This window comes from Struthio camelus, chromosome 24, assembly GCF_040807025.1.
Source record: "Struthio camelus isolate bStrCam1 chromosome 24, bStrCam1.hap1, whole genome shotgun sequence".
In the NCBI taxonomy this organism is placed as follows: Eukaryota; Metazoa; Chordata; class Aves; order Struthioniformes; family Struthionidae; genus Struthio; species Struthio camelus.
The window spans coordinates 10,002,940-10,020,555 of NC_090965.1; the positions used below are offsets into that span (position 1 = coordinate 10,002,940).

Consider the following 17,616-nt stretch of genomic DNA (forward strand, 5'->3'; position numbering starts at 1 on the left):
CTACAGTTTTGAGACATACCCTTTGGTCCACAGGACTGAGGCCTTGTGCTGTTTTCCCCTTCTTACTGTGTTGCGAATTGTCACAGTCATATTCTACCTCTGGTTTGCTTAGATCTCTGCAGAACGTACATATCCACTCCCCACTAGACAGAAAGAAACACAATTACTCCAAGAATCACGGGACAAAGTCTCACCAGTGATGGCTACAAAGATTATTTCATTAATTCTGACAAATTCACATTGTACGATATTAAAGATTTAGATCTATAACAACAAAGGGTAATCAATAAGGCTCAAGATAACTCTGCCTGCCAAGGCCATTTTTTCCTCCCCTCACATTCCTCTCCCAAATATGCTTACATACTTAAACACAACGTCTTTCTCATCGCGACTTTATAATGAACTTTACATAATAGAAACATACTTTGAGAGCTCATTTGTTTATTAAATAAATTTTAACCAGTTATGCACAGAACAACCCAAGCAGGCCTTTAAAACGTCAGGTTTTTTACTCACAAAAGTCAATGCAGAACTAGCCAGTCTTGAGCATGAAGCACCAATTTTAGGTTGAAACCTACCACGTGAATGAGACCACAGAGCTGTTCTAAGGAAACTGTTAAACTGCAAGGTTTCTGGTACCTTGGAAAGCTGAGGAGTGTTGGTACATGACAAGTCAGGTGGAACACTTTTGGGCACTTTTCACAGCATAATAGATCCCCTCCATTTTGGCATACAGCACACCAGTCCTCATTTGGATCATCCTCTTTGTTATTGCCTTCTCCAATTCTAGCTGATCGATGCATTAGACTTCGCACGGGGGATTTTCCATTTACAAGGCTATGTCCCGACTGTTTGCAACTTTCACTTAATTCTGCTGGTTCAGTTTTTACATGATTTTCAAGACTTCCTAAGCCTTCCAATTCACTTTCCAGATGCAAGTTAGTGGACAGCGGTGGTGTCAAGCTGCTCTCAGGACTGCTAAGCTGAAATGAAAGTAGCACATGAAAATTTGAGAAGGGAACAGTTTTACAGGGGCATCTTTCTTCACACGCTAGAAGTCAAAAGCCATCCACTGTCTACTGGCACAATAGGCATTTCCCAAAATAACCGGCAAATCATTCTGAACAGTAGAGTTGTATACAATATAGAAAACTACTTTTTCACAAGTCTGTCCTTTCAAGGACAGACTCATTTCTATTACCTAGCACGATGAACAAACTTTTAATCCAAACACACCAGTAAAACGTCAATACATACCTCCACTGTCACTAGGACAAATCCTCAAGTTCTTCACCCTGCTCCCAGTACACAATCCCATTAAATCAAACAGAGCTGGGAAGCACTAAAATATTTATGCAAGTGAATTATTTTGAAGAACTGTGAAAGTGCCAATGACAGGCCTGCTCTGGCCTAAGAAATCTTGACCGACCGGAAGATTTCTGAGTGTAATTACACAGATACGAGCGTTGAGTAATTCCTGCTAACAATGGGTTATTTACAGGTTTCATTAGCTAGGGATTAAAAATAGCAACAAACTACCCTGTTGGGGGTATTTTATTTGAACAACTAAAGACAAAATTTACATGGTACTATCCTGTGTCTGGCAGAGCACGCACCAAAGAATATGATCATGTCCTAAACATGGGCCAAACTGAGATTAAGTTCTAACTTTTTTCTACTGCACTACTTTCAACATGCAATTACGCATGACAATACATAAAATGTACAAGGATTGGGCATCTTTTGCAACTACAACACCAGGTCAAACCCTGTCCAAATTAACAAGAGAAACATCATTTAATGCCCGTTTGTTTGACACAAGCTAGCAAACAATTGCCCAAGTCCTGTTTCCAGTTTATTGGTACCTATGTCACAAAACCCTAAATAGTTAGCAGCCTTAGCAGTGCTACAAAAATAGAAAGCTCACCACTGGAGCTCACCTGTGCTTAAAAGTTCAAACACACTAACAGGGACCAAAATACCTTCCAATCTTCAGAGCTGTTAACAGAATATAAGGCTTACGAGTAGAACTGCTTTATGTTTTCCAAATGCTTATATATGCTGGTAGGAACACCATAACATACTGTTTCACAAACTAACTTTACCATGCAAGCACTCCTTCTGCCATCCTCTGTTTTTTCCTGCTTCACTGTTCCTGAGAAACTGCATATCTCTTCCTCTGTCCCTGGCTCCTGCTTGACTTTCACTTGGTCAGACTTGAAGTTCATGCTAGTTTTCTCAGCAGTTCTGCCTGAGGAGCCACAGCTAGAAAGATACCAGCACATAAATAAGATGAAAATTCATTAGAATACAAAAAGTTAGACGTTGCAAAGGCAAAGCATGTCAAAACATTTAGAGGACAGCTTAACTTTACAAGACAGTGGGGAGAAACATATTAAAAAAATCATCTACATGTAAGGCTTCTTCAATTACTGGGTCGCAGTTACAACAAAGCCCCATTGACCTGCTGCCAATTTATTTTTGAATTCTCCACCTTTGATTTTTCAGCCTGACAGTATCAACTGTAACACACTCACCTTCCTCTGCTACCTGTGCTAGAAGTACTAGGTGGCCTCACAGGAGTGTGGGAGTTGGATAAACCTGAAAAGAAGCGTAGAAGTTGACTTGGTACAAACTGTTAAAAGCTACAATAAAATAAATATGACTAGCGTTGAGTAACACCAGAAGCGCTGCTGCTGCTGCAATAGCCTGATAGTTCACACAAACCAGCTGCCCTCTCAGTTATTTGCACACTACATTAAATAAAAACACAGATGACAAGCAGTTGTTAAATGAGTCCCAGTAATTATTTCACTTAATCCAAATAATGCCATAGTTCAACCCATAAGTCCTCAAATTTTATCCATCAATATCCACCAACAAAGTAAAGCAGACTGTCTTGCCTGCGAGTTTTGAGAAATAAACCAAGTTCCATTGCTGCAAGTATTCACTCATAGAATCTTGCAAAAACCTTGCAAAGAGAAGACCAAGTGAAACACGCGTACCAAATGGATGAAATCAGCTTCTTACTAATGAAAATGGACATTTTGAATATTCATATAACTGAACATCAGGTATATTGGTGATTTAATTTGTTCAGATGCATAACGAAAGCTCTATTCTAAATTCGCTGTACTTAGAATGAGCTTGCTCAAATCATCTTTGGGTATAGATATTTCTGTGACTAATCAAGCTATTCACTGATATTCAGCAAACTTACTTCCCAAACCTCAGAATGGTCTAGACAGTCATCATTTAGGGCAGTTATTGAACTATGTCCTCTGATGCACAAAAAGAAAATGAACTGGGGTAATAAAAGCCAAACAATATCATAGCATAGCATATTGATATAGAGACATCAATCTATATACGTATCTAGAATACTGCATTCACGTGCAGGCAGTTTGTTACTATAAAGATATTTCCGAAGGAAGGTAAAATTTAATTTTCTGCAAGAACTTAGTTTAAAATTTATTTTGTTCAAAAATAACAAAATATCACCATTCTTACGGCAAGAAGCGGTAGGTATTATTTTCAACTTAAAGATTAGAAATACCCATCATACTCTTCTCCACTCACCTGATGACCCTGGAGATAGTGCTGAAGGTCCTGGGGAGGGATTCATGGTACTTGTAGGTTGTGGGGGTAGGTGGCTGCCTGAAATATATCTGCTTAGAAGGTTATCTAAATTACTTGAACCAGCATCTTCAAGCTAAAAAAAAAACAAAAAGCAAAGTCCAAATCAGCAAAGTCTAAGTAACATTTGTTAATAGTTTCACATCTTTACACTGTGATCAGTATCTTTACTGGAATTGTTCATTATCCATTCAAGGATTCAGGGCATCAGCAAACATTATCATCAGTTTCATAGTGAGACTGATCCTTTCAAAAATAGAAATCCACAGTCATAAATTCAACGAACTAAGATTTTCAAAAATTCCTGTATTTCTTAATTTTTCCAGCAAGGTCATAGGCTGCAGCTCCTTTAGATTATTCCAGACTTCTTGGTTGTTAGTCAGACGAACTACTAGATTACTAATGTTGCAGCAGTTATTCCACAGAAAAGATACAAAAGGAAACCATGAACTTGTTTTTTTCTTACCATGACGTGAAAACTTTTTGCCCCATCCATTTCTTACACAGATTTTAACGTCTATTAGAAACAAGGAAACAGGTACCCTATTACTTTAATTTCTTAAAACTATCTACTGGAAGAAGACAGCATAACTGTAAATAATGGCTCTGAAATATATTTTATTCAAAGTGAGCTTTTATGACTCTGCCAGCGCTCTGAACAATGAATAATTTCCTATCAAACTCTTCCATCAACTAAAATCTGTAACAGCTATTACATGAACAGGTATAAAAAAATGATACCAATATAGAGTTATGCACTTTCAATGCACCTAGAAGTTGCATATTTATGCTTAAGAATATGCCACTAGCAACTACTTCTAACCTGTTATTTAATAAACTTTAGACACGTACAACTGAATCAGTCTTAACTAATTATATTAGACCTTGCTATAATGACTAATAAAGCTTCAGCACAACAGATCAATCACATTCAGAGATGTAATCTTTCTCTTTTACCTATTTTTATCAAATTATCTGCAACCTCATCAGGAAACTGAAAGCGTAACCCTCGAACACCATTCTTCTAAGAATTACAAGTTATTGGTACCACAGCAGACCAGCAGCCTTGATGAAATTTAGGTTTTGTTTTTAAGGTGATTCCTGTACCATGCTCAAATCTCCTGTGCTTTATTAGCATGACTGTGTTAGCACCAGAAATTTCAACATAAACATCATGTTCTCAAGATAAAGCCATCATCCTCCCCTCCCTCACCCCAAAACACTCTTGCAGAAAAATATTATTACTGTTACTTTCTTTGCCTCTACCCATAAGTTAAATTATGCTTCTGACCTCTCTAAATTAACCTGACTTCATCAAAATCTACCTCAGCTTGTGTGCAGTACCCACTTCCTCTCTCAGGAGAGGATATGGAAGACGGTCGGCAGTTTGTGCAGATAAAGTGAAAGCTACAGGAGCAGCAACTGTCTATGTCCGCAGACAAGAATTTCCAGGCAGACACCATAACCAGGGCTCAAGATGGAACATGGAGGCCAGCTGTTGAAATGCTCTGCAGCACCATCAAGGATCCAGTGCTAATGCAAGCACGGCCTCTTACATACAAGAGGAAAATAGACTAGAGCCACAGTATTGCGGCAGAGAGAGGAAAGGAAGGAGGGGAGAGAGGAAAGGAAGGAGGGGAGAGAGGAAAGGAAGGAGGGGAGAGAGGAAAGGAAGGAGGGGAGAGAGGAAAGGAAGGAGGGGAGAGAGGAAAGGAAGGAGGGGAGAGAGGAAAGGAAGGAGGGGAGAGAGGAAAGGAAGGAGGGGAGAGAGGAAAGGAAGGAGGGGAGAGAGGAAAGGAAGGAGGGGAGAGAGGAAAGGAAGGAGGGGAGAGAGGAAAGGAAGGAGGGGAGAGAGGAAAGGAAGGAGGGGAGAGAGGAAAGGAAGGAGGGGAGAGAGGAAAGGAAGGAGGGGAGAGAGGAAAGGAAGGAGGGGAGAGAGGAAAGGAAGGAGGGGAGAGAGGAAAGGAAGGAGGGGAGAGAGGAAAGGAAGGAGGGGAGAGAGGAAAGGAAGGAGGGGAGAGAGGAAAGGAAGGAGGGGAGAGAGGAAAGGAAGGAGGGGAGAGAGGAAAGGAAGGAGGGGAGAGAGGAAAGGAAGGAGGGGAGAGAGGAAAGGAAGGAGGGGAGAGAGGAAAGGAAGGAGGGGAGAGAGGAAAGGAAGGAGGGGAGAGAGGAAAGGAAGGAGGGGAGAGAGGAAAGGAAGGAGGGGAGAGAGGAAAGGAAGGAGGGGAGAGAGGAAAGGAAGGAGGGGAGAGAGGAAAGGAAGGAGGGGAGAGAGGAAAGGAAGGAGGGGAGAGAGGAAAGGAAGGAGGGGAGAGAGGAAAGGAAGGAGGGGAGAGAGGAAAGGAAGGAGGGGAGAGAGGAAAGGAAGGAGGGGAGAGAGGAAAGGAAGGAGGGGAGAGAGGAAAGGAAGGAGGGGAGAGAGGAAAGGAAGGAGGGGAGAGAGGAAAGGAAGGAGGGGAGAGAGGAAAGGAAGGAGGGGAGAGAGAAAAGGAAGGAGGGGAGAGAGAAAAGGAAGGAGGGGAGAGAGAAAAGGAAGGAGGGGAGAGAGAAAAGGAAGGAGGGGAGAGAGAAAAGGAAGGAGGGGAGAGAGAAAAGGAAGGAGGGGAGAGAGAAAAGGAAGGAGGGGAGAGAGAAAAGGAAGGAGGGGAGAGAGAAAAGGAAGGAGGGGAGAGAGAAAAGGAAGGAGGGGAGAGAGAAAAGGAAGGAGGGGAGAGAGAAAAGGAAGGAGGGGAGAGAGAAAAGGAAGGAGGGGAGAGAGAAAAGGAAGGAGGGGAGAGAGAAAAGGAAGGAGGGGAGAGAGAAAAGGAAGGAGGGGAGAGAGAAAAGGAAGGAGGGGAGAGAGAAAAGGAAGGAGGGGAGAGAGAAAAGGAAGGAGGGGAGAGAGAAAAGGAAGGAGGGGAGAGAGAAAAGGAAGGAGGGGAGAGAGAAAAGGAAGGAGGGGAGAGAGAAAAGGAAGGAGGGGAGAAATATACTTTTTCTCTGTATGTCCTGGGTTTGACTGTTATGTTTAGCAACATTCCACATGAACAGAGAAGCATCAGGCAACTTTAACTCCAAATTCAGATCATTTGAAAGACATAACGATTCAGTGATTCTAGGGATACTTTCCCACAGGACAGACTTGTGGAAGGAAGGAAGGAAGTGAACAAAGTAGTTAGGGTTGACTAATTTAAGCATCAGTTTTGTTATATGACAGGCATTAAATGCTGTTTAAATTAAAGTTTAGCACAGGCTGAGCAGGCCAAACCTATAGAGCCAAAAGAGTTGCAAGCCTAAGGCAAGGACTACAGATTTTAGTTCTTCTTTGACTTTAAACAATACATATCTATACCACTCCACAGAAAAATACTGATATCCAAATAAAAAAAAGATATAGAAAGGAAAGCAGATCATTACTTCACCTCTAGCATAAGTGCCTGATCTTCTCCACTGACCTGGATGGGTGGGATATCTGGCAGGGAAGGTAAATTCTCCGGGTTTGTTACAGAAGGAATGAGTTCAATTGCTGTAACAGATGGACTTGTAGGACCACGGTTTGCATTTGCCATTGTTGCTGTAGTAGGACTAGTTGGATTAATAGTGTTGTTGTGCACAGAAACAACTGGAAAAGGCCCCGCATGTCCAGGGTTAGAATGCTGCAGGAAAAGAGAAGAGACCACGATTGCATTAGAGACAAAGTAGAAAGCCACTCTGCACACAAAACGGCAAAATTTACATTAGATGATAGTCCTCAGTAAAACCTTAGTAATTTATTTGGAAGACACAAATTCACTTTTTTTAATAAACATAACCTGATAGCACTGAATGCAAAGTAAATGCTATTTAGATTTATTTGGAAAGAAAAAGCATTTTAGATGGCTAGATGTTTAGATGTGCAGTATAGATTTGTCCCATTCTTCTGTCAAATTATTTTATTGTATGGTTACATTTTCTTAGAGTAATGATTTCCTCCAAAGATAACTTAGAGTCCACATGTCTATGTATAAACATTTTTAGAACAGAGTAACAGTTCAAAGTATTCAAGAAAAAAATCTTTCTGATTTTCCAGTCACATTAATTGTCCGGAATCTTTATTTTTTAATGATAAGTAAAGCCCTGCATCATGCTTCAGGTTTGAATTTGACAACACTGTAGAATTTGGTTTGATTAAAACCCCTAAATTACACCACTTTGAACTTTACTATTCCTGATTATTCCTTAAGAAACCCAAAAGCTGAATGCCACTGAAAAATGAAAAATGGAAATGTTTTATTTCCCAGGACTAAAATACAATACAAATACTAAAACCGTTTTTCATTTTTAAAGCTTAAAATTTTTTACGTTGAACAAAAATCTCACAGCACGGCATGCAACATGAAAAAGCATATAAATGTGTGTAGCTGTGAACTGTGTTACAGATAAACACATTTAAAGCTGGAGGTATCATCTATTTTAATGAAAGTTTGGCACAATGGCACAAATGAAGCGTGTACACAGGATATACTTGTCTTTGGAGGTGCGGTTGCATCATGGAGTATTGTGGTCCATTGTGGCGTGGTATTCCTGGTATACGAGCAGCATTCTGAGCCATTCTCATCTGATGTGCTTGGAAAGCCCCACAGTTCATGTTACCCCTCTGCATGGTCTGCATGCTGATCAACCTGGGAGGCTGCAAGGGTTTTTGTTTTTTAAAATTCTTGCTTTTAACATGGAAAAAAGAAGCCAATCTCTTTCCACAGTAGTAGGTTTATTAATTACATAACATCAAGAAAAGTCAATGGCTGCCATACTTAAAACATGTCAAATTTCTTAAGATTTTCAAGTTTATAAATGGCCTTGTAAATTCATATTTGAAAGGGCAATTTTAAGCCTCAGTGTTATGGTGAAACGTGAAGTAAGAGCATACAAGAAACTTGCCTGCTGCTGTAATATTTGAGGACCCGTTTGTCTGGGAACTGACCCAGCCGGCTGTCCCATCCTCATCTGCTGCAGTTGCTGATGTTTTTGTGCATACACCTGCTGCTGCATATGCTGAAGTCGAAGCTGCGCTAGATTTATTTGTCCTGGAGTTTTGTTGATATGGTTTGTTCCTGGGGGAGCCTGTCCAACTACTACATTAGGAGTGTAACTAGGAGTTGGTTTGTTTTCAATAACAAGGTTACCTGAAGAATAAAATAAAAAAGAACCAATTAGTAAACAGTTAAGTTTCTGAGGTCTCTATAACCAAACATGAGAGAAGAAAAAAAAAATCCAGAGAAGAATAAAAATTAAAGAACTAAAAACAGGACCCGTGAGGAAAGACTGAAAGAACTGGAACTGCATAGCCTAAAAAGATAACAAGACAGACATGATTGCTCTTCGTGTTCACAATGAATGGACAGGACAAGAAATAAGGCAGTCATAAAAAGGAAAAAAAAAAATCCATGTTGAGCAAAAATTTTCTATAGGTAAGGATAGCAAAATCTGGGAAAAAGATATTTGGGGACAGCGGAGAAGGTCCCACCAAAAAACGGTGACACTGCACTCCTGCAGGACAAGCTCATACTGAAGAGGTTAAGTTATTAAGTGCTTAACTTCATTACACAAACACAACTTATTAGTGCATCTAACAACAGTCAGCTATACACTGTAATCATAACTCTAAATGCCCAGTGATCTCAGCTGTCATTAAGTGCTCATGCAGAACAACCCCTGCAGCTACCATCTCTTATCAAAACTATTACAAACTCCCAGAGCAACTCAGGCCTTGGGGCAAAGAAGGAATAAGCGGGAGCACTGAGACAGAAGACTGAAGATATAAAAAGTTACAGATACAGTGCTGCAATCGACTGTATGGCAGTTGCAAGCAACAGCAACAAACACACAGGAACAGCAGATTATCTCCTATTAGGGGCTTTATTTTTCTTTAACTGTTATTATAGTGTCAGGCATCTTAGAATATTAAGCTATTTAAAAGTTGCTCATTAACTCACCTACCTTACTAGCAATGGCACACACTGGCTTGGAGGCATGAACTTCGCTCAAAACAACAGTCCTTTTAGTTATGTTTATTCATGCCATTTCAAACATATTAAGACATCTAGTAGCATTCCATTTGTAGCTAAATAGGCATCCAATAAGCAAAACTGATTTTAATAGGGATAGCCATTTACTCGACAAAAAAAGTTCATTCCAGAAACACTCATTTAGTGCTAGTGATTTATACCTCACCCATTTCAATCAGGGTAGAAGAGGGGGAAAAAGGCTAACAGAACTATTCCATTAGGAAGCAAAACCTCTGCAGAAAAAGCTCTGCTAACAGAAAGAACACTGGATGGGTTATCTCAACAAGAGAGTTTTGCTCTTCTGCATTAACATATGAATACTGCTAACTCTACCAAATCTTTCAGGTAGCACAGAATATACATACACAGTTTCCTCACCTAAATTGACGACATTCTTTGCCCAGAACGTAGGATCACAATGGAAGCGTATTGCTCCATTGGCAGCTGGGACAGGATCACAACGTGCCTTTAAAATATGACGTAACTGGAACGTTATCTAATGGAAAGCAAAAAGACAACTGTTGATGACGACAAAACAAAGAACGAGAATGTTAAGTGTGCACTTTGTCCGGTGAGTTTAGACTGCTAGACCACCAACAATGACTTTCAATAGCCAGCTTGGGGAGCATACCGGAAAGCACCCGATTCACCAAAAAAATCATCTGCCATACAACTAGTTTTTTAAATGAACTCAGAGGACTGAGAAAGTACTGTTACACAGTAATACTATTTCTGTGATGACTCAGATTAAACACTGAGCTGTCTTTACAGAGGTGGATCACAGTCTTTCACGGACTGTAAGTCCTTAATTTACAAATAAAAATGTTGTACAAGTTGGCAAATTTATTCCCTTATTACAGATTTAAATGAAGCATGAACAAGTCATCGTCTCTTCCTCACATATAATCTAGTGAAGCTACGTGATACCTAAGAAATTCTTTTGACCAAGCATTTTTTTTGTACTGCACAGACAAGTTAGAAGATCTTTCCTTACCAGCCGTTTACTGTAAAGCAAAGCAGTACTGCTGCCACTTGCAATGGCCCAATTGGTAAAGTTCATCACATGCTTCACCTGCCGCGAAAGACCAGTGATGTCATTTTGCTGTTGTATTAACTTCATCTGTCTCTCCTTTGTTACATTCTACAAAGGAATCAAAACTTATTACAATGGGAGCTTCAGATTTAAGAAGAAAACGTAAACCACTATCACAGTTCTTACAAAGTGAAAGAAAAAATGTCACAAGCAGAGAAGCCTTTACCAATGCTTACACCCAGAATTGCTAGAATCATCGAGTAAACTATGTCCAATAATTCTTCCAGGAGGTATTACAGCACAGAGAAAACAGTGGGGTCAAATAAGAGCCTTTGCTTTGTCCCAGGAAATTCTCAACTACTAAAACACCACCAAATTGCTCTTCCTCATGTCGTCAGAGCACAGCAGCATGACAGAGAACTGGAGGAGCATCGCAGACCAGGGCGCAGCCACACTGCCAGCTCAGCACTGCACGGTGCCCTGGCATTCCTGCAGCTGCCACAACAGCTGCGGAGCAGCAGCTGGGAGAGAGACAGCAACAGAGGTGGCCCAGGCACTCTGAACAACCCCAGCAGGAACTACCGCTAACTACCTCCTGAACATAGCGGATAGACCCAGCACCCCTTCTCTGAGGAGCCTTTAGCCTTTGATAACTTGCCTGCTGTAAATCCTGCCGTAAAAAAATGGGTTGCAGTACCAAATCCTCAGCACTTGAACCTTAACAATACCTGACTGGACAGTTATAACAATTTCACACTCACACATAAAAAGAAAATTTCTGGAGGAATTTTTCTGGGTTGCAACAAATGCTAGGAAATCAAGAAAAGCCAAAATTCAATTGCTTGTATAATTTCAAGTTGTTTATTTCATTCCTGATCCAATACCTTTTTTTCTTCCAGGAGTACTCTAAGCCTATTTCATTGCCAAATAACTGTTCCTTAACCAGAAGGAAACTATTCTCAATAATTAAATCTTAAACTTTTCAATCACATTATGGCAGACTAGCAGCATGCTATGAATTAACTTCTTACGACAGATTTCATCTCTTTAGAATAGGTAAAACGTAGTCGTCAGTTAAATTTTACATAGATTTGAATAAAAGTCAGAGACTATCATTATTTATTCAGAACATGCTATTTGGGAAGTATATTTAAAGTCATTGACTCCTTTAAGATGTTAACCTATATAACTTAAAATACCAGCATTACACCTTTATGTACAGATATGGAAGACAATATCCTGTCTCTGAATCCAATACCTTGTTGCACTTTAAAAGTCAGTATTTTTTAGAAGTTAACATCAATTCTGAAAGCGACTGAAGACACAAATACCAACAACCACCATTAGGACTCACCATGGTCTTAATAGAAAAGCAGCCAACCTAACATGAGAGTATATTAGAAACGAAAACTATACACTAGCCTGTCAGCTTCCCTGCCCTTTCCCCTGCATAAAATTCTCTGGACTTGTTAGAGCAGGCAAAAACATTATTCCAGTAGAACCTACTTGCAACATTTAAAATAGATACATATTGGTGCCTTTCAAAAAATAACCACAATAAAAAAATCGTTTGGGACAATCAAAGCTCTAGTTCTCTCCCCTTGCCAAGAAAGAATCTATTCTGTCCAAACTCAACTATTCCTTGTGTTTGTCCATGCTTTTTTCTTTCTCCAAAGGTAAGTAGGAATTCATTATAAAGCAGCGCAGCAAGTCACATCTACAAGATGACAACACAGAATGTCATCATAGGAACTGAAGAAAGAAACCTTCCACAGCACACAGAGATTATGAACATGAAGATCTGTCTACACTGTGTCATAGCCATTCAAGCACTACCGCACAGTGCAGGCTGTTTCTGGTCCCAGATGCAGGTTGCACATGTGATAATAAAGCACAGTGAGCCTGTAGCTACACACTCACTTAATATCTAGAAAGTCTGTGCTGCTGTCCCGTCCTTTCCTGAGGCAATAGTTTCCCCATGGCACAGAGTCCTGGATGAATAAGCCTGCTCAGCTGAAAATTGTTTAAGCAAAGTTTTCATCAAGATCAATTTCCAGTTTGGCTCTCTAAGCAGCTGCAAAAATCCTGCTGTCTGCACAATGGGGAAGGTGGGAATCAGCACAGATCTCCTCCTTTATCTAGACACATATTAGATTAAAATGATCACATAAACATAACTTGAAACTCAAACTGGATTAAGAGAAAGCAAAGAACAACCGTGAATGAATAAAGAAATAGCTTTAGGAAAGTTTTCAGAACTTGCAAATATCCCTTTGCAGCCGCCACCCTGCACAAGCAAAAGAGAGGACACTGATTTTAACTGCCTAAACAAAACCCACAGAACAAAGAATCATGTCAAGTTGCATTGAGCATACCACATCAATTTGCTGATGCTCAAGACTAGGCATACGGACCTGTCTGTAAGAGTTTACACTCTGAAGACAAGCTTCTAGTTACGGTTATCAGGAGGACACAAAAGCAAGCAGCTCAAGTGTAACAACGCCAATATATTTGTGTGGACTAAAAAAAAATAATAATAATTGTTTAAGGAAAGGACTAGATTGTACAGGCCTCCGAGAGGTATGTTTTAACATAGAAATTTGGCAAACAGAACAAGGCAAGGAGATTTTCATACACTCCTTTCTGATGAACCCGATTTTGAATTAATCGGGCATGGACATAAGAACGAGGGGAACCATAGGCCTTAGTCTAAGGGATAAATAGGAGACAACTCCAAGGATACACCACCCCTGGACAATAACAGTATTGCAACACCTACAGTCACACCAAGTAAACTGTTCTCAAATACAGAATTTGAGTTCTTAATAGGGGATTTGAAACAGTGAACAACACTATAATTTTTTGTCTTAACTGTACCTCAAGCTGCTGTAAGAGAGATTTTCCCTTTTTATTGATTTCATTGATGAGGGTGAATATAGCCACTTTGATTTCCTGTTCTACTCGTTTGTTAGTTTCATTTACTTCTTTTATCCTAAAAAAGAGAAATGTATTGTCAGGTAGTCACTTTATGCTATGCCGCCAAACACTAAACACCGCAGGCATCTTCCCACCCTTGAAGAGTGAAGGAGCAATTTCTGTATTGATGAAGTTTTGATAAATGCAAAATCGATAGCCTGTTTCATTTCTAACAGAGAAATGGTTATAATCAACAGTTTCAGAGGAAGACATCTAAAATTTCAGGTTTTGGAAAAAATGTGAATAGTCTGAGATCAAGCTGATACCTCAATTACAACTTGCATTTTACTTGAAATAATATACATCACAAGGACTGATTTGTATATTTTATTTATATATACACACATTTGCACACACACACGTATATACACACACAGAGCAAAGACCACATGTGTGTACACACATGTATGTGTGCATATGCATAAATATGTATACTTGTCTCCATATTATGTCTGTTTCACTATGAAGAATTTACTTACAGCGCCTTAAATGTTTATGCTACTAAATATTAACTAGAAAGGAAGACTACCCTGAATTTAAGATGAAATCCTCCACTGCCCCCCAAAAATGTTAAAAACAAACTTTATTACATCTTTATTACATACCTGTAATAAATATACAATTTGGATATGAGCTTTTCACCAATGATCTGCCTGATTGTTAGCCTACGTTCTTCTCTTGTGCTTTATTACTATTGCCTTTCAGTTTTTACACCTTACACTTCATTTCCATCGTCGCTTTCTTCACTCTTAGTGTCTTTACTATTCTCAACTTCTTCAAACTCAAATAAATCACCTTCAGTTCTGTCCACAGAATTTGAAACACAGCATTTCTTAAACTCCATTGCAAATTCTGGATTTATCTGATCCCAATGCTGTCTTAATCCAATGACAATGTGGTATTGCATCAGGAGTCTTTGCTTTGTTTGTAGGAGTCAGAGCACAATCCCCTGCCAAGATACCAGTCTGAGCATAAAGACTTAAAAGGTTCTTTAAGGGCTTCTTTGTTACTACATCAAGCATCTTAACTTCTGATGCCATTCCTCCTAGTATGGCCACAAGACTCACTTCTCTATGATGATCTTCACCGTTGGTACCAGATGCCCTTTAAAAGCATCTAGAACAAATGTCCTTCTTGTAACAATGCACCTGGTCTCCTATTCCAGAAAACAGGCGACACATCCTTCATTAAGTCAGTAGGCATCCATCCTTGGGTTTGGCACCTCCCAATTATTCCAGTAGGCAGCTATTCCTTGGACACTGTTTTACATTTTAAGATCACATATGGTGGCAATTTCATACCATCTGCTAAGACTGTCAACGTTATTGTAATACACATCTTTTCATTCCCCAAGGTTTTTATGATGATTGATATTGTGCCCCTCTCTTCAACGGTGTAATTGGATAATATGTTAAAGTAGACTGGTATCTCACCTGCACTACCCATTTGGCTCAGCTGATGATCACGATCTTTACGCAATCCAACCACCTACTGTAGGAATTCACTGAGTTTTCGGTGAAGTCAGAAGTCAGACCTTCACAGAGCAAAGTACTTCGTCATAGGCAGAAACCACTACAATGCTTTATTCATAAGCACCAACCATTATTGGCATTGATTTCTTGTCACAGAGTTTTCTGACATTTCTTGAGCTTTCACAGTTTAATGATTTCCCATGTAACTGGGTTTCTGTCTCTTCTTCAAGTATGTATGAATTCTACAGCTTGCTCTCCTAATTTACGAGCATCTTCTTTTGGGTCCCCTGAATGAGTTCCATGTGGAATCAGCACAGAAAAGCTTCTGCTTTGATTGCTTCTATCTTCACATATTTGCCTCTGTCACATCGTATGTCTTCCTAGCCTCACAACTGTTACTTTTTTACGCATATACTACTACTAGGAGTTAAAAATTTGCACAAAAACTTCTCCTTATACCTTTGATACATTTCCTGCTACCTCCAGATGATCTGTCACTTTGCAAATGACTTAAGATTCCAGAAGGCTCATAAAACTGCCAAGAACACACACACCACAACTTCATTAACAGCTGAAAAAACAGCAGTGATCATATGCTCTCACTGTATCCACATTCAAACTTCAGGCTGCATGGAGCATCTCTGTGCTCCTTCATCAATAAGAGGGCTCCCACACCACACTGTCACATCACGATATTAACCCAAAAGGAAGATGTCCCTGAGTATAAGCTAACTGTTGAATTTTTATATCAAACTACCTAAGGAAAAAACTCGTTTTCCTTTCAGGTAAATAGGAGTAAGTTTTCCTTGTCCAATTTAAAACAAACAAACAAACAAAATAAGTTTTTGTTACACAGTTAACAAACAACAGAGAGGTCTTCACATACAACATAAGAATATCTAAAGAAGGGTTTGTTTAGCTCTATGGCCGAAGCTTCTGTCATCCAGAGATGAATTTAGCAGAAACCATAGCAGGGGTTTGGTTTGCCTTTTTTTGTTTTTTTAAACTGTACTAAATATGATGTCACATCTGTGACTCTACTCAAAGTTGTCTTGAAAGACCTCATCTTTGACATTTGTTTCTTATAACAAATTCCAAAGTACAATATTGTAGAGAAGAAAAAATTCCAAATGTATTTAAGTCCAGCATCACTAAAGCTATAGAATCAACTAAAACTTAAGGATTCTTGTAGTCCCCTCAGTTGTTTGTCTTAACGTGATTCACTAAGTGGGTAACGCAACAGTAACAGTTAATTATTTTGGGGTACTTACCTATTCTGAACTTGGGTAGCTGCAAAATTTACATAATTCTTCTTTTCAAGAAGTTTGGCCAACAAGTTCTCAATTGCACCCTTCTGGTTCTGAAAAGCTTCTTCCAGAAATTGATACCTTTTTAACGCACAAGAGAAGATATCAATTACTAAGGAGCAACGTGCTGAAGCTAAGGGTTCCCAGTTTACAGGTGAAACTGTATTTCCTGCTAAAAGCTTGACAAAAATGTGACAGAAATATAGAAAATTCAGGTTAAACATATCCAGATCAATGTGCAAAATGTGTCAGAACTAAACACTTTGTAAATGTCCAGAAGACTTAGGTGTCACTTATGAATTTCAAGCACACAGGGAAACTACACACTGAATCACTTCATGGGATAGCAAGCTAGGGAACACCAACAAAGAGACACCAGAAACTTCAGAGTTTGACAAATGATTGTGTTAACATTAGATTAGGGGAAGAAAAAAAAAAAGAAAGCAAAATTTGAAATAGTTGAGGAAAATCTGAACATTTTCTACAACTATTTTCATGAACTTTAAAAACAGAATTCTATTTTGATGAAGAGGAAAAAAAAATCACTGTATTTATCTAGCCCTGCTGAAATTTTGCCATAATTCTTGCTATGGCAAAAAAATTTTTTTTATTGTATCTTATTTCTAGCTTCCAAAGTACGCAGACTGGAAACTACCTGAGGTAGTTGAATCTCACACACTCAGGCTGCTGAAAGACGATGAATGAGCACAGCTTTCTACAGAATCACCAGCAGTTCTTTCATCTGAAGTTCTGAACTGAACAGTGTGCCATGCTGTTACTGAAACGGTGATTTAACATCTTCCTTTGTTGCAGAGGATTAGGATTACAGGTGATAAGTAAACAGGAGATTAAAATCAATTCTTGTTTCCACCTGGCATGATTTTCCTTCAATGTTTTACCAAGCTTCATTAAAATCTCAGTTTTACTTCATGACAGAAGAAGCAATCACTCTAATCATCTGCTATTTACATCAGCACACAGAAAATTTTTTTAAGGAATATTCATCCGCAACAAAGCATCCTAACAGCAAAGTACACTCTTCTCACATAATACATAAGAGAATACATAAGTAGAACAAGATACATCTATTTACGGATTGTTAATCAGTTAGCATCAAGCGCACAGCAGATAGATGCAAATAAAGTTTCTAGAAGAATGGAGCTAACATA

At 39.2% G+C, this 17,616-nt stretch overlaps 1 protein-coding gene across 5 annotated transcripts in view; it reads right to left on the reverse strand.

Annotated features, from left to right (window-relative positions):
- Positions 1-17,616, reverse strand: part of TRIM33 (tripartite motif containing 33) — a 43,643-nt gene that overhangs the window by 8,798 nt on the left and 17,229 nt on the right. For 2 of the 5 annotated variants that reach the window (XM_068918196.1, XM_068918199.1), the window contains exons 5-16: positions 16,412-16,528; positions 13,570-13,684; positions 10,654-10,800; positions 10,038-10,155; positions 8,533-8,777; positions 8,120-8,284; positions 7,071-7,271; positions 3,580-3,712; positions 2,538-2,601; positions 2,106-2,265; positions 640-983; positions 20-143 (exon numbers count right to left, since the gene is read on the reverse strand). In XM_068918196.1, coding sequence (XP_068774297.1) covers positions 20-143; positions 640-983; positions 2,106-2,265; positions 2,538-2,601; positions 3,580-3,712; positions 7,071-7,271; positions 8,120-8,284; positions 8,533-8,777; positions 10,038-10,155; positions 10,654-10,800; positions 13,570-13,684; positions 16,412-16,528 — 1,933 coding nt within the window. Of the gene's footprint in view, positions 1-19; positions 144-639; positions 984-2,105; positions 2,266-2,537; positions 2,602-3,579; positions 3,713-7,037; positions 7,272-8,119; positions 8,285-8,532; positions 8,778-10,037; positions 10,156-10,653; positions 10,801-13,569; positions 13,685-16,411; positions 16,529-17,616 lie in introns of all 5 variants that reach the window. The other 3 variants (XM_068918197.1, XM_068918198.1, XM_068918200.1) reach the window with 2 other exon arrangements.